Source organism: Canis lupus, chromosome 5, assembly GCF_048164855.1.
Source record: "Canis lupus baileyi chromosome 5, mCanLup2.hap1, whole genome shotgun sequence".
Classification (NCBI taxonomy): Eukaryota; Metazoa; Chordata; class Mammalia; order Carnivora; family Canidae; genus Canis; species Canis lupus.
Genome location: NC_132842.1, coordinates 25609782 through 25631967, shown reverse-complemented (window position 1 = coordinate 25631967; position 22186 = coordinate 25609782). Strand labels below are relative to the sequence as shown.

Below are 22186 nucleotides of genomic sequence, written 5' to 3'. Positions count from 1 at the left end.
GCCAAGCTCCAGCTTAGAGACACGGCCCTCACGTCAGGCAGCTGGAAAACACTCTTCCGTGGGTGGAGACCCCCACGACACGGGCTCCGCTGAGTGTGTGCACGCGTGTCCGCGTGCCGCTGAGGCTGGCCCGGTCCTGTGTGGTGCCTCTGGGTTCTTGGCTGTGAGGGGAAGGGCCTCCCGCTCCCCTGTGCCCTCGTGCCTAAGTAGCCCGATGACTCTCCAGCTGCCTGGGGACAGAGCTGGCTGCTGGAGCCATCCCCCGGCTCCTCGGCCCAGGAAGGGGACTCAAGTGCACCGAGGTCACAGGCCTGTGTGGCTGACGGCCCTCGTTTCAGAGACAGCCGTACTTGCCAGTAGCACCGTGCATGGCGTCAAGGTGTCCGGTCTGACTGTAGTGCCTGTGTGAAGTCTGCTCACCGGCCTGAGGGAGCGACGGTGCCATCGTGCAGGGGGCCGGGGGGGGGGGGGGGGTTGTCGTACGTTCACCATTACGATGACGTGTCACTTCATCGTTCTGTTCTGAATTTCCCGTTGGTTTGATCGGTGTGCTGGCTGCATGCACTTGCTGTTGTACTTGTGTCAAATGATTCTCTAACTTCCTTCGGAAAGCACTAATGAAAAGTGCTATTTCTCTTCTCTATTGTTGGGTTTTTTGTAAAGTTGCTCAAATGCTCTCAGGTATGGCGGCTCTGAATGGAGGACTTGGCGCCACGGGCTTGACGAATGGCACGGCGGGCACCATGGACGCCCTCACCCAGGCCTACTCAGGGATCCAGCAGTACGCGGCGGCCGCCCTGCCCACTCTGTACAGCCAGAGCCTGCTGCAGCAGCAGAGCGCCGCAGGCAGCCAGAAGGAAGGTACGTGGGCCCGGCCGGCCGCCAGGGCGCTGCTTCCGGAAACTAGGCGCGGCCGGCGCCCGGGGGGACGCGGCTCTTCGCTCTCGGCTCTCCAGGGCGATTTTTTTTTATTCTTTTTTTTCCCTTTTAAGAAACTCAACAGGAGTCTGAATCCTGTCCTCTTCAGACTCCTGTCCTGCTACCTTAGGTCCTCACCCGCAGTGACAGGTAGCTCCTGTCCTCAAAAGCCTGGCGGGACGCCCTCTCCTGAGTGGGCGGGGACCACCTGTCCCTCCCCCTAGCACCAGCTCCCCGAGGGAGCCCACGTCCCTCGGGGCCACGTCCCCCGCCCTGAGGCTGGTTAGCTGGCCTCCCGGGGCCCGGGCTCCAGGGTCCGGATGACACCCACCCCGCAGTGAATCGGGGCACGTGACTGGCTCCGCCAGGGAGGCAAAATGAGTATCGGGAAGCTACTGCTAAGACTAAAGCCAAGCTAATTAGAAAACAGTTACCGAACTAGTCCAAAGAGGGAGAGTTTGTCCTTTCCTTTCTTCCTTCTGCCCTATTCCTCCTTAGTAGGAATCGCTTGAAAGCAAACCCTGCAACATATTTATTCTCTTCCTGACCAGTCAGAGTAGGGGGGGCCAGAGGCTCGACCAGGGAAGTACTGCTGGAGACGTTTTTTAAAAATCTCTTTCCCTCCTCCTTTATCCTCACCCTACGTTTCTAAACTGTTCTTGTCGGCATCCTTTGACTTTAAATACGATGTTGTATAATAGAGTATTTTTACTTTGCAAAGTTTCTACTTTACAAAGGATAGAGCTTTGAAGATACTCTTATAAAGGATAATACTTTTTTCCATTTATAGAAAAAAGATCATTAAACATGAGAGCTATATGAAAAAAAAAACTTTTTTCATTATTTCAACTTTCTCTTTATTCTCAGCTGTGACTGATAGTATAGATTTTTTAAAAACCTGCACAGCTGTTTGGGCAACCGTGCTTCCCTAGGCATGTGGAGAGCCGACGTCATAAATACCATGATTTCCCAAAGAAAAACCTGCATTGAGGTCCCTTTGTCGGGGGTCTGACTACCGTGGTGACTGTGGGAGGCGGCGTCTGGGAGATAATGGTGTTCTCAGGAGAGAACATGAAAGCCAGTTCCCTGCACGATTTTTAAAGAATGTTGGCTACTTCTCCGTTGTCCAGCAGGGCCTCGGAGCGAGCGACGTGACCTGTGTCGCTGAGAAACACCAGTCACCAGTGGACTCAGCATGCAGTGATGCAAGGATGAAGTGTGGGCCCTGCAACAATTTTTCTCTGTTGCTTTACCGCAGCCCACTGTCCCAAATTCCATGCCTTGACTTTTCGGGATCGCCGGTATGGTAGCTAACCCTCTGGGATTAACGTGAAAAATGGCTGCCAACCCCAGGCCATCTGGTCTTTAGGTATTGGGGCTACCAGTAGAATGGCTTAGTGTCGGATTCTTTTTGTGTTGGTGGCGGTATTTTTGGTTCGTTTAGTATTTTTAATCATCTCCCACCTTACCTTCTCATACCTTTCTTCTGCTCACCTTATTTTCGCCCAGCTGATGTGTGCTCAAGAAATTTAATTTTCAAAGCTGGTTGGTTATACTGGGAAGAAAAAAAAAAAAAAAACCTGATGAATTTCACTACCAAGTACATTTTTAGATTTTTCTGCTCTACGGTTTTGTCCTTTAGTTAAGAGCTAAAAAGTCAAGTTGATGCATTTAGTCATGTACTCTCATACATATTTTCCCACAGGAAAACGAGCAGGGCTAGCTTTGTTTTTCGTTGTTGTTTTTTAAAGTGGCTTTGATGTTTTCCCCAGCTAAATCTTCTGAAGGGTTATGGCATCCCCCTCGACCTAAATCCAGGAAAGCTGACCACCTTTCCTGTCACTCCTAAATACCTTCTGACCCCTGTCATCCCTTCCCAGCCTCCTTGATTTATTTGCAGGGGGCCGTCATGCACACACAAGTAGGTAGAGCCTTGGGAAGCCTAACAAGAAGCTGGTAGGTGCTGGCAGCTAGCACCGATACCCTGGTGTTCTATGTCAGACCCAGTGCCCTATGAGAAATACCAATTGTGAACACCCAGCCAACTGGGACCAACACTACAACAGAGAACTCTAGTAAGTTACATTAACATGTCCTGGGAGAAATGTGAGGAACGAATGATATGTCAGCAGGTTTTTACTAGAGGAAAGAGTGAGGTGAACACATAGGTGGGCCCCTCAGAAACGTGTTTTTGTGTCTCTACCCTGGGTATCTATGGCAGCAGCCACCCTCATGGGGAGGTTTTCCACATTGAGTCACCTTTTTCTCATTTTAGCGTTCATACTTTGCAAACTCAAACTATTTCTGGGTAATGAAAAAACTTGAGGGGGGGGAGGGACGTCTACACTAGGAGATGCTGGTGGCACTTCTACCTGAGAAAATAGTGAATAAAGGACAAAGCCACCTCAGATTTACCTTTTTCATATTTCCTGGGTCCGTGAGGGTGGCACAGATGCAGTCGGAATGCACAGGGTTCTAGAATGCCAGGGCTGTCCAGGCACAGCCCGTAATCTGACAGTGTGCATTAAATTCCATTTCCTCCCCAGGCCTCAGGAGTTGAGATGACTTCACAGTTCAAAGTGGGCCCCATAAATCCTCCTGTGTACATCTGGACCGTTTATGAAAGCTGGGTGGTGCCAGATTTACCCAGTACACACATGGCAGAGCCATGCATGGCATAGCAGCACTCAGAACATCCATGCCCAGTGTCTTGGTTTTGCACTTATTTGTGTTAAGTTTTGATTTTTTTAAGAATTTTTTTTAACCGGGAAACATTTGGGGACCTAAGCCCTGCATCTGTATCCCTTGAATCACAGACTGCCTCCTTTGCACTGGAATGTGGATATGTCCGTGGGAATGGTGAGCGACATAGAAAGTTAAAGTGGTCATGGTGACAAAGAAATGCTTCGTCTCTGTGGCTTTAGAAATTTGCCTCCAGAAGACTTCCTTGTGAAAAGTCCCACACGTTAGAACACTATTCGGTTTGACTCTTCTTTACAAAGATGTTTGTAAAGAAATACTCTTTTATTACAAAGTGATTTTTACCCCAGTTTTACTTTTCTTAGACCCAAATAGTCACCACCCTCCCTATCCTCCCCCGACCCGCGCAGGAACCCACTGCAACGGCTCCCCTGGGGCATCCCAGTGGGGCAGGTGCTTCCACTGGATGCCAGTTCCAGGGGGCAGCTGCTAAGGTTGCTTCACCAGTTTTGTGAGGATCCACATGTGCCCCCTCCCAGACAGCAGGTCCAGAACTTAGAACATCCCTGAGGCATCCAGCCCTCAAGCCTCTCCAGAATCAGCTGGGGGAAGTTCTGTAATTACCCAGACAGACCTGGACCTGGAAAGCATCCTTGCCTGTTATAAATTGGGTGATTACCTCCCATCAGGTCATTCAGATCTCTTCCTTTTCACCTTCAGATGGCTCTTAGGCAGGTGGCTAGAGAGACAGGGAGAATGAAATGGGAAGCCATAGAGGAGAGCTTACTTCTCTCACCAGTGTAGCTAGAGGACCTCCCCTGCTCTGCCCTTGCCACTTGTTTCTCTGGAACGTGACAGCTGAGAGTACAGAGCGTGGCCAGGCTTGATCTATCACTAGCTCCTGCACCTCATGCATTCATTTTTGAGGCTAGTCCCCAGTGAGACAGTCCCTAGCACGGCTGGGAAACTCTAGCTACCTATTTTTCCCTGCCTTGACTCACTGCCAGTCATCTCTAAATAAAAATGATTATTAGACTGTGTGTTAAGAGATTTGGCAAATCAAAACTGGATGGATAATTAGGTAAATGATTGAGAAATCCAAGCAACATTACTGCTATATCCATTATTCTAAATTGCTGCAATTTGCTTAGAATACTCAGGACACTCTCGACTCCAAGAGATCGTATATATGTACAACAAAACACAGTCCCCCAGGAAAATCCCACACCTGCACTCTCCTCCCCACCTCCACCCCATGGGGGCCTCCCTCGTCCCCATGAAGAGGAAACTGAAAATATGTTACAGTTAGCAAATGTGAGCCACAGAAGACGATCAGTGAAAAGAAAGCTATTCCTGACCAGTGTCTCTTTGGAAATCAGGAACATCTGAAGGACAACTCCTGTCTTGAAAGACCTACGAGCACTTGACATTTATCCATCTATTCCATTCCCTTCTGGTATGAGAGAGGCAGGCCAATGCGTAGCCTATCTGTTGTTAAAGCTTTCCTAAGAAGAGGCCTGGAGAACTAAGAGGCGAAGAATACCTTACTCTGATTTTTTTTTCCTCTTTAGGTCCAGAGGGTGCAAACCTCTTTATTTACCACCTTCCACAGGAGTTTGGAGACCAGGACATTCTGCAGATGTTCATGCCTTTTGGAAATGTTATCTCTGCTAAAGTCTTCATTGACAAACAGACCAATCTGAGCAAGTGCTTTGGTATGCAAAAGAAACCAAGCCAGAATCTTACAGTACATTCCCAAGGGAGGAGTCATGGGAAGGAAAATGTGAATGGCAAATATCTGAGAAATCCAGATAGGGCCTTCCCTGGGTGGTGCTGTTCCCTGGTATTCTGGATCCATGTAAGCAGACTGCACAGAGTCATTTAATCAAACACAGAAGAAGGAGCTATATAAAAAGGAAGGACCTGGGAAATTAAACTAAATGCTTACACGTTAGGTAGTGTCGTATACTGTGCTGCTGCGGTGTCTTACTACATACATCTAAATAATCTTTCACGACAGAGCAGCAGCAGTTTCTCTAAGCCCTTTAAGTTGGAACCACAAGCTTGAGCAGATGGAAATATGATTAACAGACTATAGCATAGTTTAGGCTGTCATGGTACAGAATGGCATCGCAGCCACTTTGCCACAAATTCCATAGCCTTCTAGGTTCAGTGAGATTTGGGCGTTGTGGATATGAGTAGCACGTTGTACGGGGAGGCCTCATACATCCCCACAAACACACGGCTTCACAGTAGGGATGTGGCCAGGCGGCCCACCACTCTGCAGCTCCACAAGCGCAGGGACGGGTACCTAGGATGTCTGTCACGGTCACATGAAATGCTGCACTATGCTGATGTTCAGAAGCCAGAATTGGGGATGATAGACTCTGCAGGGCCTGCTTGGATGGCTGTCGAGCCCAGGAGATGCAGCTATTCAGAGAGAACACTGGAAAACCCAGGTCCTCGGCGGCTGGGCAGTCATGCCCTCCTTCCTCAGGGAGCCCTGACTCTGTTCTGGGAGCAGCTTGCCTCCCTGAGGGAGTAAGGCGTGCTCTCTACTTGCCCTAATGTTTTATAAATGGGAGCATAGCATCCATTACTTTTCAAGCCCTGTTGGTCCTCCAAGTGGTTTAGAAGCTAGAATGTTCACCATATGTGTTACTTGCTTGGCAAGTTCTGGCCCAGTTTGAGACTGAACCTCTGCCTTCACCATTCCTGCAGTCTACTATTCACAGAGGCAGTAGGCAGTAGTAATAAGCACAAGACAAAGACCCGGACCGGAGGAAAGGCAAAGAGAACTATATGGTATGAAGAAGAACATCAGAGGCGGTAGGAGTGGTACTCAAACTTAGTATTTGGCCCACTGGTCATGTGCAGCTGGTCTAAAGAGAGTGTTTTGGCTTCCAAAACCCCATTATCGTAACGTCTCTCTAATCTCTGTGCTATCACCCAGGAAGATCTAAAGCCTGTGTTGGTAGGGGAATTAGTATGTCAACCATTGAAAGTCACTGTTTTTACCCAAGTGGAAAGGCTGTCAGCCCGAACCCATTACACAATCGCTGCTGCTATGACAAGTACATAAACCCCCTCGTGATGGTTCACCAACGGGTGAAATGGAAAGTGAGTTGTTCTATATAGGGTGTGTGTGCTTCAATAGGCACTTAGAGCTGGGAGCTTCCCTGCCCCAGGTTTTAAGCCAGGCTTTTATACTCCTCATCACTAAACAATGTCCTGGGCTTATTTGGAGATTGGAAAGGAATTGTGCTTCAAGGTCTGATTTTGAGAAAATACTTACTGCCTTGAAAAGAGATTCTATATTGGCCCACATAGACTATTTAACCAAGGTGTGATAATGCAGGCTGTACCTGTGAATGTCAGCAGACAATTCTATTTAGCACTGTGCACTGTTTTCAATTTTTATCAAAAGCCGCAGCATCCCATACATACCTGTTTTTCAGCTGGCCTCATTTGGGGGAGTCCTAGACTTGCTCGACATAGGTAGCCCATTCTTTCATGCTAACCTCTTGGCCAGGTTTCGTGATCCATTTCACCCTCGAGCCATTTCCATTCTTTAATCATCTTGCTGCTTCTAGATAAAGACCCAGAAGGAAAGGAGAAAATCAGAGCCTAAGTCTCGGATTCAAGAGCACATAGACTGGGAATTAGATTTAGTAAAAATCTGTACGACCATTTCACAATACAGCCTGCCTAGGAAAAGCTTTTCTGCCTTATACCATATGCTCATTTTTATCAGCTGAGAACTCTGCTAACGGTATATTTATGTACTTTTCTTCCTCCTCTATAGCTTGTAGAGGAATTTTCTCTTTAGCTTTAGACTTCAATAGCAAGTAGATAGTTGAAGGAGCTTAGTATATATAGCACCTTCTGAACAGCTGATTTTGAGAACTAAAATTCACTCTGTATAATAGCTTCCTTTCTACACCAGAACTAGGGATGGTACAAACTCAACACCTTTACATCAGCATTACCTAAAGAAGGCTTTGCATGTACCCTCCCACCTCCACCAGCATTAGAACAAACTATGTGATCGGACTTTGCAGAGCACCACTGGCTCTTTCAACCGCATGCCTTCCGTGCCATTTTGGTTGTGAGAGTTAGTACAGAGAAAGATCCTGGGAAGTCCACTAGGATGGCTCTTAAGGCCTAAGCTATGCAGACTCTTTCTTCTTAGGGGGTATACGGTAGCAATTTCCAGTCTGTTGAATGCAATGGATCTTGGGAGGTGGAAGTTGAGATATTAAGGAGAAGGGGCCAGTATTTTCCTTGGGTCCCTAGACTAGAAATAACTCCAAAATGGTAAAAACCCAAGTACAGAGTATTCTAGAGGTAATTCACTAACTGACCCCATCCGACAGTTGAACAGGGTGGGCTATGTGGCTACAGATGGAGAATTGGAAGGAAAGCCACGGTCTTTGCAGCGTACCATTCCCTGCCCTGCCTTTAAACCTCACTTGGTTGGGATAGGTGAGCCTCTGGGGGCCCTTTGACCCCAGAGTATTTATACCTCTGCCCATGAGCACCGTCTACTTTGGCACCAGGGGTTCTCTTAGGATTGGTTCGAAGGGGCCTTAAACACAAACGGACTTGGCTGAAATCAGCAAACAGGCCAGGAGTCCGAGATTGAGCTTCTCACGGAGGAGGGGTGTTGTGGTCAGGATAGCAGATTCCCAGGCCCACCAGCCTTCTTCACTGCCTGTCAGTGGATATGCCGGGTGGGCCCACAGCAGGTGCACAGCCGCACAGAGCTGCACTGCGCCCACGGGAGGCGCACACGCTACCCACCACGTACAGTTACACTCTCCAGCCACCCCGTGACATCCTGCCCCCTCCTCTTGCCTCTGCGGCCTCTCCCATGTTGATTCCCACCCTGCTTCCCCTTGTGTCTTGCAGGCTTTGTTAGCTACGACAATCCGGTGTCTGCACAAGCTGCTATCCAGGCTATGAATGGCTTTCAGATTGGCATGAAACGCTTGAAGGTGCAGCTGAAGCGCTCCAAAAACGACAGCAAACCTTACTGATCCTAACCCCAGAGGCTCCCTGCTCTTATTTTAGCTTTCTTAGGGTAAGTCCCACAAGCCAGCCTGTTCTCAACAGGAAAGGCAGAGGAGGACCACATTGCCAACTTTTACCAAGAGAGACGGTTATTTTTACAATAAGGCCTCCATGTCCCCTCCCCCTCCCCCCACCCAGTTCGCCATAATTAAAACTTGGGCTACCTTGTTTCTATCGAGTAAAACTCCTCTTCCACTTGTGCCACTGTATTCTCCTTTGTTTTGCAATTTGAATCTCCTTTGACCTTTTTTTTTTGTTTTGTTCTCGTTTTTTTGCTTTTTTTTTTTTTTTAAAGAAAAACACACATAAATAAATGACATCTTGAGAATTTAAAAGGCAAACAAAAGGCTAACGTGCAATTCTAACTCTGAGACCCCTGGTGCCCCAGAGCACTGCCTGGAGAACTCACCCCTCCTGTCCGCGCCCAGCCCCTAGGAGGGCGCCAACCGTTTAGAGGCTAAGGTGGTGTGACCTAGCGCGAGAGAGAAGCCAGGAGAAGCACTTAAAAACAATACAAACGTCTTTCCACTACATTTGGTTTGTTTTAACAAGTAGGATTTTATTTTAGGGTTCAAAGAAACATGACATTTATCGGTCAGATTATTACACTGGTTGTCTATTTTGTTATTGTTTTATTTTAGTTTTTAGAAAGGATTAATGTAAAAAAAAAGATTTAGAGATCTGTTTCTTAAAGCTACAGGGTTTAAAAATAAAATAAAAATGAGTGAAAATACTTGATGTTTCTTGAAAGATAAATTTAATAATAAATAAATAATACATAAATACATAAATAAAAAAGAAAGCCACAGGCCTGTAAATTTTATTTGTAAAAAAAGCATTTCTATTTTTGTACAAAATTTTTACTGCCTCAGAAATAATGGAAGTTATTTATTGCCTATTGTTAACTTATTGGGTACCTAAAGAGCAGTTCTCTGTGCTAGCTAGATCCTTTTGAAGTAGTCTCTAGAGGAATCGTTCTAGGAATGGGCTTTTTTTCACCGTTGAACCCTAGGCCTACAGTTCATGCTTTTCCCTCTTGTTGTTCGTATCTGTCTGACGACTTTGTGCGTAGCTTCCATGATCTATCTAGTTTATAGTTCGGCCGTCTGACTCTCCCCCATATGTTACATCCGTTGAAACTGGATCCTCCTCCCCTCCCCTCGCCAGCCCCACCCCAAAACTCCCGGAATCCATCCCCTCTCCTCCTCTGGATGGATTCTCTTGGGGTTCCATTGTGCTGTGGATAAAGATTGTAAGAAATGCAAATTACGGGAATGGCTCTGTAGACTCCCCGATGACCTAAGATTTGCATTAGTTTTTCTCCTGCACCCTTAAGAGTGATTTTGTTGCTGCTGCGTAGATTCTGTGTAACTTTTTACTCTCCCTTGTTTTCTCCCTAGACATCTTCATGCCCGTTAGTTCACCGTTTGCCTAGCATGTCCCTGTGGCGTCTCAAAAAAAAAAAAAAAGTTTCATCGTCCCGTCATTGTTTCTGATGTCTTTCTGACCTCACATCACATTTGGTTCTCCTACTGACCTTTGATCTAGTTTGACCTTTGAAATTTGCATGTGACCTCATCTAGCTATGAATTCTGGGAAGTCAATGTGAAAAACATTGCTGCATTCATGCAAGACTGAAATTTATTATTAGACAAATTAATCATAGGAAAAAAAAAACAAAAAAAAAACCTGTGGCAAAAACGTTTCTTTCTTATTTTTTTTTTCTTTTCATAAAACAGACTTGAAAGTATTATACAGGGATTGGCATTCTTCCCGGTCACTGGTAACAATAGCAATATGTGTCCAGGGACACAGAATGTTGGTTTCTAACAGACTACTTCCAAAAACAGTTTGAGAAAAAAAACTGTCTGATTTTAAGTCTCTAGAGGTCTGTAATAGTTTTTACATTTTTCAGGCAGTGTAAAGTTTTTTGATAAGGCCATTTTAGGTGGCTCACTTTCTCATTAAGATATATATATAGAACCACTTTTTGTAGATTAGTATAAGAAAAAATATTTACCCTGTTTTGGGGCAAATGCTACCTATTTGTGTCACCTTTTGCTGAACTGACTCACAGTTAGACAATCCATGGTTTAATGCACATGAAATTACCTATATTTTATACTGTTTCAATGTACAGGAGAAAGGTTACTGTAAACTGTGTTATGTTGGTGCTTCTGTGAATTAAGTTGTGGTTTCAATCATGAGTCTTACGGTCTTAATGTTCTCTGTTGATAAGACAAGTTTAGAATTGGTTTACTTAAAGAATTTCAAAAAAAAAAAGTTTGCTTAAAAAAAAAAATTTCATGTGAGGGGAAAAAAAAAAAAAAAAGACCCTATTCCAGAATAAGTTTTGTGTTGGCTTGTAAAGCATTGATGTCATTTTTTTTTATTATTGTGGACTATTTAGATGTGTTTGTGTTCAGCAAAATGTGATTTTTTTTTCTTTTAAAGAAAAAAAGTGAAAATATATAGTGCCAAATTCCAAAGGTACTTCCTTCCTAGAGCTTCAGTGTGTTTCTTGTGAGAAGTAATTTGATAACATGGGTATTTTATTATGTGTTTTGTATAAATCCCTAATATTTAAAAAACAAAAAACAAAAAAAAAAGAGGTTAAAAAGTTTGTTAACTTGCTATCCTGTGGTCTTGTTGCCTGAAATTGTTATTGTTTGTTATTTCTCTATGATGTTTTTTGTAAGACATTGTATAAGTGCCCATGTCTCACTTTTTTAACCGCTCTGCACATCAATGCTGTGACGGCAACCTCACGATGTATTTCCTTCATAATATATGGAAACCTCTAAGGTGAGAAAGTTTTGAACTTCTAACCCTTTCTACCCAGAGCTGTCTGGAGCGTTGGTAACTTTTTATACCATTGTCATTTTTGTTTGTTCTGGGGTGTTTCTAATTTGGATCTCCTCCCCCCCCCCCCCCCCCCCCCGCCCACTCATACATCTTCTCTTTTGAGTTTTTTTCTGTCTGTCCTACTTTTTTACCCATTGGTGGAGATCCAAAAAAAAAAAAAACCTCCACAAGTCAAATCTGAAGAGAAAAAAAAAACCTATTTTCATCCTCTCTGGGTTTTTTTCCCCTACACTATTTTTTTCTTTTACTTTTGATTATTTCTGGTCATTTTTTTTTTTAATAATGTACTGCTGAAATTCCTTCTCTGGTATTCATTTAAAACAGTTATTGGGTAAGCCTTCTTCTATGGGGGATGTTAGATTCAGCACCTACATTAACCTTAAATTCTATATGCTTTTGAGATCAGGTGTAGGGGTATGTTCTAGTTCAGAATATTTTCATATAGCTTCCAGTTAAGCGACTGCGACTTTGTGATGGGGTAGTATTTTGAGGGATTTTTGTTTCTTAGTTTCTAATCAGCCATTGTGCTGGGCATTCGCTGATCCCAGTAGATACCTCGGATTTAAGCAAGGTGTCTGGGGTTAGAAGCTGATAGTCCTTTCTTTCCCTTTTTTGTTAATTTTATAAATTGAAATCATTGAAAGGGGTCTGACCATATAACTCTGTTCTTTACCACTGACCAAATACCTAGCACCAGATCCTGCTGCCACTTTGTAAAGTGCCATATTACTTTGACTTCATGTTGAACAGATCTCTTGCTGTCTTGACAAACCCCAGTGTCATCCCTGAAAACCCCAACACAAACTCCTGCCTTCTTGAAAGCAGGCCCTGGAAGCTTCTTTGTCTCTAAAGGAGTTCAGAAACTGCTGGCTCCCTTTCCTTGCTCCTTTTCCCACTCACCACTCTGTTTGGTTTAATGTGTGTGTGGACGTGATAGCCCTGGGATGGAAAGGACTAGCCTCTAATGATGCAAAAACAAAAAAAAAACAAAAAAAAAAACAAAAAAAAAACAAAAACAAAAAACAAAAAAAAAAACAAAAAAAAAACACAAAAACTAAACACAAAACAAGTTTCCTTCTTATAGCACATGCACTTAACAATGAAATGATTTGTATTATCCTCACACGTGTTTACTACTGCTGGGGCCTTCCTTCATCCTTTGAGGGCTATTTTGTACTTCCTGCAGCAATCAGCTTAATACCAGGAGTCATCGCACATCTCTCTCACATACAGCTTAGGGTGGTTTGCGGACGCAAAGAACACAAGAGAACACCATCTGAATTTCAAAATGTCCTCCTCTCCTTTCACCCACCTGCATCTCCCCAAGAGGAGCCTGAGTGCCGGTGACAAGAGGCTCAGGATGGGCACTTCACATTGGGTGTTTCTTATTTTGCAGGCAACCAAAACAGTACATTTTGGAAGAAAGTTTTTGGTTTTTTTGGTTTTTTTCTTTGTTTTTTTTTTTTTTGTTTTTTTTTTGGTTTTTTTTTTTTTTTGCATGTCTGCATTGTTTAAAAGCTGACCCTCCTCAGAGACAAACTGTCCTTTTATTCACTTTATCTTTTAATATCAAAAGGAAAAAAAGCTGCAAGGGTGCAAAGGGCCTATGCCAGAAGGAAAAACACACAGGGAAACTGCTTTTTTTAAAATCAAGTGTAGAGAATAGTCATTTTTACACTAAATTAGAGAATTGTGATAAAATGGCAGTCCTCAAAGGCGTAACAAGTTCATCTTTCTTTCACCATAGGGGTTATAGTTCTTTGGCTTGTGCTACTCTGGACTCATTTTACTGTTTGTTTTTATTATCTTAAGTGCTAATTAACAAGAAGAAATAAAATTTTAAAAAAACCTGTAGTTTCATTACCTTTTTGAATAATGTCATACAAAAAATGTATTTGTGTTTTTTTGTGCTGTGAGAATTGTTGTTTGTAGATTAATAATATCATTTTGTTTAGAATTACAAAATAGTTTTTAAATATTGTCTGAGAAAAGCCAAAGTTAATGCAACCTAGTGGAAACTGTAAGACCATTTGAGTATTGTTTGTTTTATTGATGCATTTGGATTTTGTTGTTTGATGGAATTTGAGCCAAAAAAAAAAAAAATACGCAGGCTTTCCTATTTCTACAACTGATTGTACTTACGCATTTTGTACCAGTGGAACTTTTTATACTGGAGATTAAAAAAAAATGGAAATTTTTGTGGCTTACTCTAGTGGCCCCCTGACAATGACTGGTTTCAAGTTTGATTTCTGGTTGATAGAAAGAAAGTTGCTTTTCTTTTGAGAATTAAAAACTTTGGCTTGATTTCTTTTTTCCCTTTGCTTATATCTAGCATTAGAATTTTGTCTTAAAATACAGCGGTAAGTTTCACTTTTTATTCTGTATTGTGCAGTTACACAATAAGGTAATTAGATTTAGAAGTACTCAGTCACTTTAAGTGGATAAATGTATTAGTTACAACTTTAGGGGTTTGCTTTTTTGCTGTTTAGATCAAAGTTTTTTCTGATTCTTCTGTCCTCATTGTGAACATAACCGTGTAGTTGAAACAGTCAAACTTATTTTTGTAACGTATGTTATTGTGTGATGCAGTTTTTTGCTTCTGTCTCCAATATTAAACCATTTTCCTAATACTTGTTTCTCTCTCTGCGTGTTGTATTGTTGGTAGTCATTCTGTGTTGGTGATACATCTACACACCTCACTGTTTCACGTATGTTTTTTTTCTATATGTTGTGTAAAAAGATACAGTCGATTCCACCTAAGTGAATATCTGATTTGGGGAAAGGGGGAAAACACCAGCCACCTCTGATTTATATACAACAGCCCATTTTAAGCACTGCTTCCAAGATTGCTACTTATTTCTATCGTCACCTAAATCACTGCCTACAGAGTTGGATTTGCCAAGACCTCTTCTGGTCTTCTGACCCTACTGGTACCTGTCACCTTCTCTCCTCTTTCCCTCTCATGTGTGCACGGATGCAGTTCCTAAGGCTCACTCACAACTGCTGCTGCTTTGCTGAATCATTTTGAGATGTAAAAGCAAAAGGAGCAGCAGCAGAGCTGGGGTTCCTTCTACCTCCCCACAAGTCTAAAGGCATATCATTACCAACTCTTCCTAGGAACTAACCACATTTTTTGAAAGAGGTGAGCTCTAAGGGAAGAAATGATACACTGACCTGGTGAATAGAAGATGTCAAAGGGTTAAACTTCAGTTTACACGTTCCTATCAATCACGACCTACCTAAAGAAAAGTAATTTAAATTATTTCTTTTTAAGAGCTGATTGAACCCAGGGGCAGTTAATTATTGAAAATAACAGAAAATAAAGGAACTAGTTCCAAGAGTGCTCAAAAGGAAGCTCCACTCAGTGAGGTGGGAGGGGAAGGAAGAAGGTAAAGGTTCTCATGTTCACATCTCTAGGATGTATCCATCATCCATTTCCAAACGAAAGCCAAGAATGCCATATGCATCCACACACTCCCTCCCAAATGAACACCTTGTCCCCCACTATCACCCCAACCCCAGTTAACCAAAAGACAACTGAAGGAACAACTAACTACTCCTTGTACGCCCTCTGAAACCTAAGCTCCAGGCCCCCCTCCCTTCTCTGCCCATCTCTTATGCTCAGGAATCTGATTGCTCTCCAAGTGCTCTTAAAAGATTCCATTGATGTTTGCTCCCTCTGTCTTCTCTCTTTCCGACTTTTCAGACGCACAAACTGTCTGACTCAGGCCACCCAGCACCGGGCAGCCTTCCTCCCGCTGCCAATGAGATCTTCCCCGCAGGTGCTCAAGCCCTTCACCCTCTGGTGTTGGAGGCCCCTCTGCCCCCTAGATTGTCTTTGCTAGTCGGCTCAACAACAGAGGGACCTGGTGAGGTGGAGGAAAGGAGGCTCTTTCCCCCATAGGCCGAACACCTCAGTGAAGTGACTTCCACCAGCTCCAAACCTGCACAGATGGGAGCTGACTTCCTGCCAATACTTCTGCTTTAAATCTCATAGCCTTCATCAGATTGCCTCTGAAAACCCACTGCTTATCTTAGTGGGGAAAGACGGCTAAAGGTGTGATTTCTTTCTTCTTTTCCTTTTTTTGATGGGGTGTGTGAGGGAGGGAGAAGGGGGTAAAGAGAGAGTGATCAATTCTTTCCAAGATGCAAGTGTTTATTTTTAAAATCTGTAAGTAATACAAGTATATGTGTGTGTGAATATATATATATATATGTGTGTGTGTGTGTGTATATATATATATATATATATATATCTCCACCATTTGGCACAAGGCAAAATACTCATGCTCAGTAAAAGGGAAAGACAAAGCCACTTTTTTGTTGTTTTTTTTAGAAAAACAACAAAACTAGTAATTCTCCAAAGAAGGGGACAAAATGCTAGTTCCCTTAAGTACTCATGACTGTAAAGTTGGTCCCTGCTTAAATTCATACTTCTCATTTTGATTCTGTAAAACACCACTGCAGTGTTAGTTAGCAAGGTGTATCTGTCTGCCACACACAGACACCTTGGGAAATTACAGGACTGTCAACATTTACCATGTTGGCGGCAGCTATGCCTGCCCAGCCCATTACACTTACCAACAGTCCACAGGCCGGGCCTCTTAGCTGGCAGGCGAGGAAACACAGTGACCATCAACGTACTGTGAATCGTTCCTGATAAGTGAATAAAACATTGTGACCAAACAATCAGCTTATTCACTTATCAGGAATCGACTGTTCTGCTAATTCGCTGTTTTTGTTTCTCATCTCTGTTGTAGCTCACTATTTTTGCTGTGTTCTGTTTTCTCCTCTCATGCTTGGGCAAAATCACTGGGAATATTATCTTCATGTGACCATAAAACGTTTATATCGAGTGAAATGATATCTTAACAAAATCTATGCACTTGCTATCAGGAACACAATACTGGATGTGTCTTATATATATTGAACTATATAGTACTCGATTTCTTAAATAAAGCTTAAGAAAGGATTCTGTTGTGTGTAAAGTTAATGTGATTATTTTTCAAGGCAGTGTTTCTAAGGGGTATTTTTGTTCTTTTAAGTCTTGAGTGATACAGGATATTTTTCATTATAATTATATCACTGGCTTTATGACTTAATATTCAATAAATTTTCTTTGGAAACAAAATGGAGTGGGGGGAAGTTCTTCCGAGTACATTTTAGCAAAAGACACCTGGAAAACCATTCCCTTACTGGTGACCATGGCAAATCTCTACCTAGGGCACGATGGGTGGCAGAAGAAAACAATCCCTTCACTGCCAGAGACCCCTGGAAAGTGTCTAGAATCTGCCCTAAACTAGAAAACCCAACTGCCTTTCTGAATGTGATCTCTTCAGGTTCAGAAGAAAGGGGACAAAAAAGAAAGGCAGATCCAAGAATAATGCTGGTTTGCGTCAATGCTTTTCCAAAGTGATGTGACACTAAAAACTATATACCCTGCTGGAGCGCAATGGTGGCTCTATTCAGGCCTGCAAAATGAGAGCGAGCAGAGAGGGTGTTTGATCATTCAGGATGAGAGGGGTAAAATTTCAAAGCGATATGTGAGGGAGACATCCTACAACAGCTGCAAAGCTTAAATGGGAGTCCTGCTGCTTGGCCCCTTGAAGAAATACTTTTGAAAATTTTCCTACAGGCCTTAAGTCTGAACAGAATGGAGCTTTCTCTTGGGTTTTTTTTTTGTTTTTTTTTTTTGCTTTGGGGTTTTATGTTAGATTGTTTTTCTTGATTAATGTTGGATTCTAAGAAAAACTCCTAAACTCCGACTTGCAAAATGGCACAGACATCCTAATCCTTTATAAAACAAATCTTAGTAATCCCTGATAATGAGGGACAGAGAAAGCATAGCTAATGAAAATCCACAATCTGAAATTCTTCTTCCAGTCTCTGCCTCCTCTCACCCCAAACATCCTACTCCTCAATTTGGCACAAAAACAAAACAACTTCTAGTGAAAGTGAAGGATCAGAGAAATAGCCAAGAGTAGTTAAATCAAAGGGTCTAGATGTCTATGCTTGCTGGAGCCATGTACTTTGGGGTTAGGACAAAGAGATTCTGCTTCAAAAGTAAAAATAATAATAATAATATTTTGAGAGCCATTGCTCTAAATGACCTGGGCTTAAGTGTTAAAAAGCCGGCTACAGGGAGGTGCCCTAGGCAGTACTTTTTTCATAGTCTTGCCTTGAGCATCAGTCACATAGCTAGAAAGCATCTTCCTTTCTTAAGAGAACACATCCAAGGCAATAATGGGTAGGAGAGCTCTGAGGTTCAGTCAGGGAAGAGTGGACAACAGTATAATGCCCTCTCCATCTCAGTCCCAATTCAGTGGTTCTCCACCTTCGTTGCCCACTGCTGTTGATTCACCACCCAAGGGCTCCACACTGGGAGACCTGGCTCACAGTGAGGCTTGATGGTCAGGTGGGAACTGCTTTAAGGGAAGGCTATGTTTCTTTTTACCTTTTTCTATAGGACAGCAAAGCAGCCTAGTACCAACTTATACCTGCCTACATCTGGAGGATGTTTTTAAAAATAAACAAATACACAAATATAGAGATATTAAATATATAAATTTAAAAGACTGGTCAACTATAGTTAAAGCTCCATTTTAAAATCCCCTATTTTGAGACTGCATGAACTTTCCAACATGAAGCTGGTGTTAAACCTACAAAAACACTTAAGAGCTTTCTCTGGTGAGCCATACTGTCTCAGTTTAAGGCTGAGCTCCACCACTAATTATCCATGTAACCTCTCTGTGCCTTAATATCATCAGCAAAATAGGGGTAAAAACAATATCTTCCCGTGGGGTTATTATGAGGATTAATTAAGCCAACACACAGAAAACACTCAGAGCAGGGTCTATCGCACTTGCAAATACTCGGTAAGGTCAACCAGTTAGTAGCAGTGGTAGTACCTACCGACACAGTCAGCTCAGCTCCTCTCTGCTGGCCTGGTATGTTACTGTCTCCTACCACGGTCGGCTCAGCCAACCCCAGAGAGCCTCGGAGCTATCCCTGGGTTCTTGGGACAAATATGGACAAGGCACAACCAGATACCACAGCTCTTCAAGTAGAGATCTCTATACTAACAAGTCCCAGAACAGGCTTTTTTCCTTGTGAGAAACTATACATTAGAAGCTTGCCCACCATACCTTATAGGCTAATGTACCCACAGTCCTACCCTAGGCCATGAGGACCAAGAACTAACTCCATTCTCAAAAGGGGCAACTGATTCTTCACTATAACCCACCCCTTCCTAACTCTAAGTATTATATATAAATTTCTCTTCCCCAAAAGAAAAGCCCAGCTATCAAGTTTGGGTCTTAAGTGGGTGCCAAAATCACCTAGAGGTTTGCCTGTAAAGGCCTGTAGGTTTTATGCACTTCTAAGGCAAAGCTGTGTCCTCAGCAACAACCAGAATCCAAACAACTTTGACCACCTAGGGAAGAGCAGAGGTCAGGGCTCAGAAGTCTGGATGCAGCCAAGCAGAAATCTTTCCAGATCACCACCCCCATCTTCACCCCACCCCCAATTTAACCAAAGACATTCTGCTTTTGCTTGTTTTATTTATTGGTTGTTTCATACAGAATTTTATTTAGAAAAAAACATTTTTCTACTAAATGCACAAAAGATTTTTTAAAACACTGCTTTGGAAGAGGGTAACTCTGTACCTAAGATAAAAGGCTTATCTGTACCTAAGCCTTGTGACAATTATTAATTGCCTTTGGATTCATTCTCTTCTTCTTTCTTCTTTCCTCATTTCTCTTCTATATTCTCATAGTTCTCTGTCCACGATGCATCATAACATTCACTATTTCTCGTGCGCTGTTTACATGTTGCTTATGTCTGTCTCCTGAACCTAGAACATGAGCTCCTAGATGGAGCAGCCTGTCTCTCATCCATCACTGTACTCCCAGTGCCTCACACAGTACCTGCAAATAGTGCTCAAAAGTGCTGGGGGGATAGAAGGATGGAGAGGGAGATGGGTGGTTGAATGGAAGGATGGAGAGATAGGTAGATGGATGGATCTGTGGATGAACGCATGGAAGGTGGGAAGGAAGGAGGGAGGGAAGAGAGGAGGGAGGGTAGAAGAGTAGGTGGGTGAATAGACAGATGGATGTATCAATATAACAGGTGGCCTCACTGGGGCCAGAGAAGAACATTCCATATTAAATGGACAACTCAGGAAATAACTGTGGAGAGAGATTATGGTATGGGTTGAGGATGGTGGAAACTAGAGGCCTCTTGGCAAAAGTCAGGAGCCACTATGGGAGGTCTGGGACATAGGTAGGAGAAAGAAGAACACTTTTCTGCCTGTGGGTCCCAAATATGCAGGTTCTCTCTTGTTGCCACAGGGCTAATCAGCCCCTGGGTCCTGAATGGAAAGGACATTCCTACCATGAGATCAAGCCACCTTCGTAAACTGTCATCTTTTTTTAGGCTAAATTTTGCACACTCTCCAAAACATTTTATATTTAGGGACTGTTCCTAGATAGATTTTTAACATCTAAGAGACAAGAAAAGCTACAGAATGGAGAAAATCAATTTCAAAAAATTATGAATAAAGGCATATGATCCTAAGACATTCCTGAGCAGCAGGTCAACTCCCATTTGCACCTACTGTTCAATCTGCCAGGTTAGTACTTTGAGCAGGATGGGGCCTGGACCAGCCCACAGCCAATACAACTAAGTCATTACAACAGCCTTGAAAAGGCAAAAAGTTGATGCCGCTACTGTTGCCACTTAGCTCCTGACATCCAGGAAATGTAATCAGTGACGTATCCCAACTTGTCAATAGCTATCACAGAAATAGTGCACAATCAGTTAACCATTCATGTATGCAAAAGATATACATTAAGCAGCTACCATATGTGAGGCCCTCTAGGAGGGAGAGGGACTGCAAAGAGAAGTAATGGGTGATCCAGCCTCCAGGAAATCGCCATCATTTGCATATGTGCCAAGTAAGGAGAAACCCTTCAAGTGAGAAAGAATAGACGGTCCAGACAAAACACCTGTCTCTGCACAACAAGAAAGTATATCACACGGTGCCCACATGAAATTATGTACTGAAATTCTATAAAGAGATGGCAGCTCTTTCAGACAGTTTAGTCCTTGGTAGAGCTCAGCGCTATCAGACACAGTGTCTCCCTGACTAGAGCTTAAAGGTGTGTTCTGGGGGACAATGAAATAAAACAGGTGATTGGAGCAGAGGAGCTAGCCCTAAAGTCTTCAATAAACCAAAGGCTCTACAATGGCAGAGCTGAGTGAAATAGCTCTATGTGCCAGAGTCATGGTCCAAACTGGCCAACTATGGCACATCCTTACCAGTCTACAGAACATGTTCCATCCACTAATTTCATCTCTAAAGACTGAGACCTGGAACAAATGAGAACCTTCCCCTTAAAGAGTACAATGAGACTGGGAGGGGACTGGTAAGGGGAGAGAGAGCCTTGGCCAGAATGAGGGATGGCAGCTACAGCATGAGAAGACATCCTGCAGAGTCAACAGTGCAGTCATCATCCATCTACATGTAGTTCCAGGGCACATGAGCTTGCTCTCCACCCAGCTGCTACCTTCCCATCCCACTGTGAATGTATGCTCCACCATCCAAGAGCCTCATTCAGCTCTCCTACAGGGCTAGATCTATCCCTATTCCTAGTAGCAACTTCAGCCCAGACATAGAAAGCTATTGTTGACATCTGCCAGGCTTCCCTGGTGTCCCACCCTCTGCAGAGCAGGCTTCAGAGCAAAAGGGATTTCCAATTCAACTTCCATGTTCCTGGGATGAAAGATGTGAAAGGCAGCCCCCTTGAGTTGTCTAGAACAACCAAAAAGGAAATACTGGGGACTCTGTTGTTCAAGAATAAAACAGGAATATCTCTAAGATGGCCACAAGTTGTTTAGCTTGTTCTAGACCTCACTTCCCCTCCCAAGAAGAACCACTAATAGCTATTCATGGACAAGACACCACAGAGAGAATTCTAGAACACAGAGGCAAGGATAAAGCAGCCCCCAGCATGACAGACACCAAGAGAGACCATGTTGGAGAAGTATGCTGATGACACTGCCACACCCCCAGGCCAGCACAGCAGCATGCCAAGAAATCTACTCGGAGTATATGGTTCCTCCAGGGGGAAAACAGAGTCCAGGGAAAACAGATCTCAACCACACCCCTGGGCTTTCATGGGAGCCCCTACTCTGTTTTTACCCCAGGAGGTACACAAGGGATTCTGTAGGGGCTCAATCATGGGGAATTTGATTGTGAGAGAGAAGCAGGGAAGGATGTGCAACCACTAGTTCTCAGGTCTTGGGAGATGAAGTTTCTACCTATAAAGCCCAAGTAATATTCCTAAGCAATGGATCTGTGCATCTGCAGAACCAAATAAGTGGCACAGTCTGACCAGGAAACTCAACAGGGTGTGGGTCTGCCTGATTCAGGTCCTCAAATAATGAGTTCTGCTGGCCCTGGAGCCTGGTCTACCTAGGCCCAGGCAGAAGAGGTGAGTCAGCCTCACACACTGTAAAGGATACCTCCCAGCAGCCTCCCAATCAGAAAGCCTATTAGGGAAAATTTGGGAGTTGCCCTCCCAGTCCCACCCAAGCAGGAGAGCTGAATCATATGCTGCAGAGTATGGCC

General features: G+C 43.5%; 1 protein-coding gene and 1 long non-coding RNA gene across 23 annotated transcripts in view; one reads left to right on the top strand and one right to left on the bottom strand.

Moving 5' to 3' along the window:
* CELF2 (CUGBP Elav-like family member 2) overlaps positions 1-16528 on the top strand; it is an 815242-nt gene extending 798714 nt beyond the window's left edge. For 11 of the 20 annotated variants that reach the window (XM_072825857.1, XM_072825847.1, XM_072825853.1 and 8 more), the window contains 3 exons: positions 664-861; positions 5190-5333; positions 8530-16528. In XM_072825857.1, coding sequence (XP_072681958.1) covers positions 664-861; positions 5190-5333; positions 8530-8657 — 470 coding nt within the window. In that variant the 3' untranslated portion in view covers positions 8658-16528. The remainder of the gene's footprint in view (positions 1-663; positions 862-5189; positions 5334-8529) is intronic. The other 9 variants (XM_072825851.1, XM_072825855.1, XM_072825852.1 and 6 more) reach the window with 4 other exon arrangements.
* The window catches only part of LOC140633389 (uncharacterized), a 48201-nt gene that overhangs the window by 6012 nt on the left and 20003 nt on the right, over positions 1-22186 (bottom strand). For 2 of the 3 annotated variants that reach the window (XR_012030990.1, XR_012030992.1), the window contains exons 2-4: positions 7066-7207; positions 4298-4357; positions 2413-2473 (exon numbers count right to left, since the gene is read on the bottom strand). This is a non-coding gene — a long non-coding RNA (uncharacterized lncRNA). Of the gene's footprint in view, positions 1-2412; positions 2474-4297; positions 4358-7065; positions 7208-14730; positions 14800-22186 lie in introns of those variants that run through there. The other variant, XR_012030993.1, reaches the window with a different exon arrangement.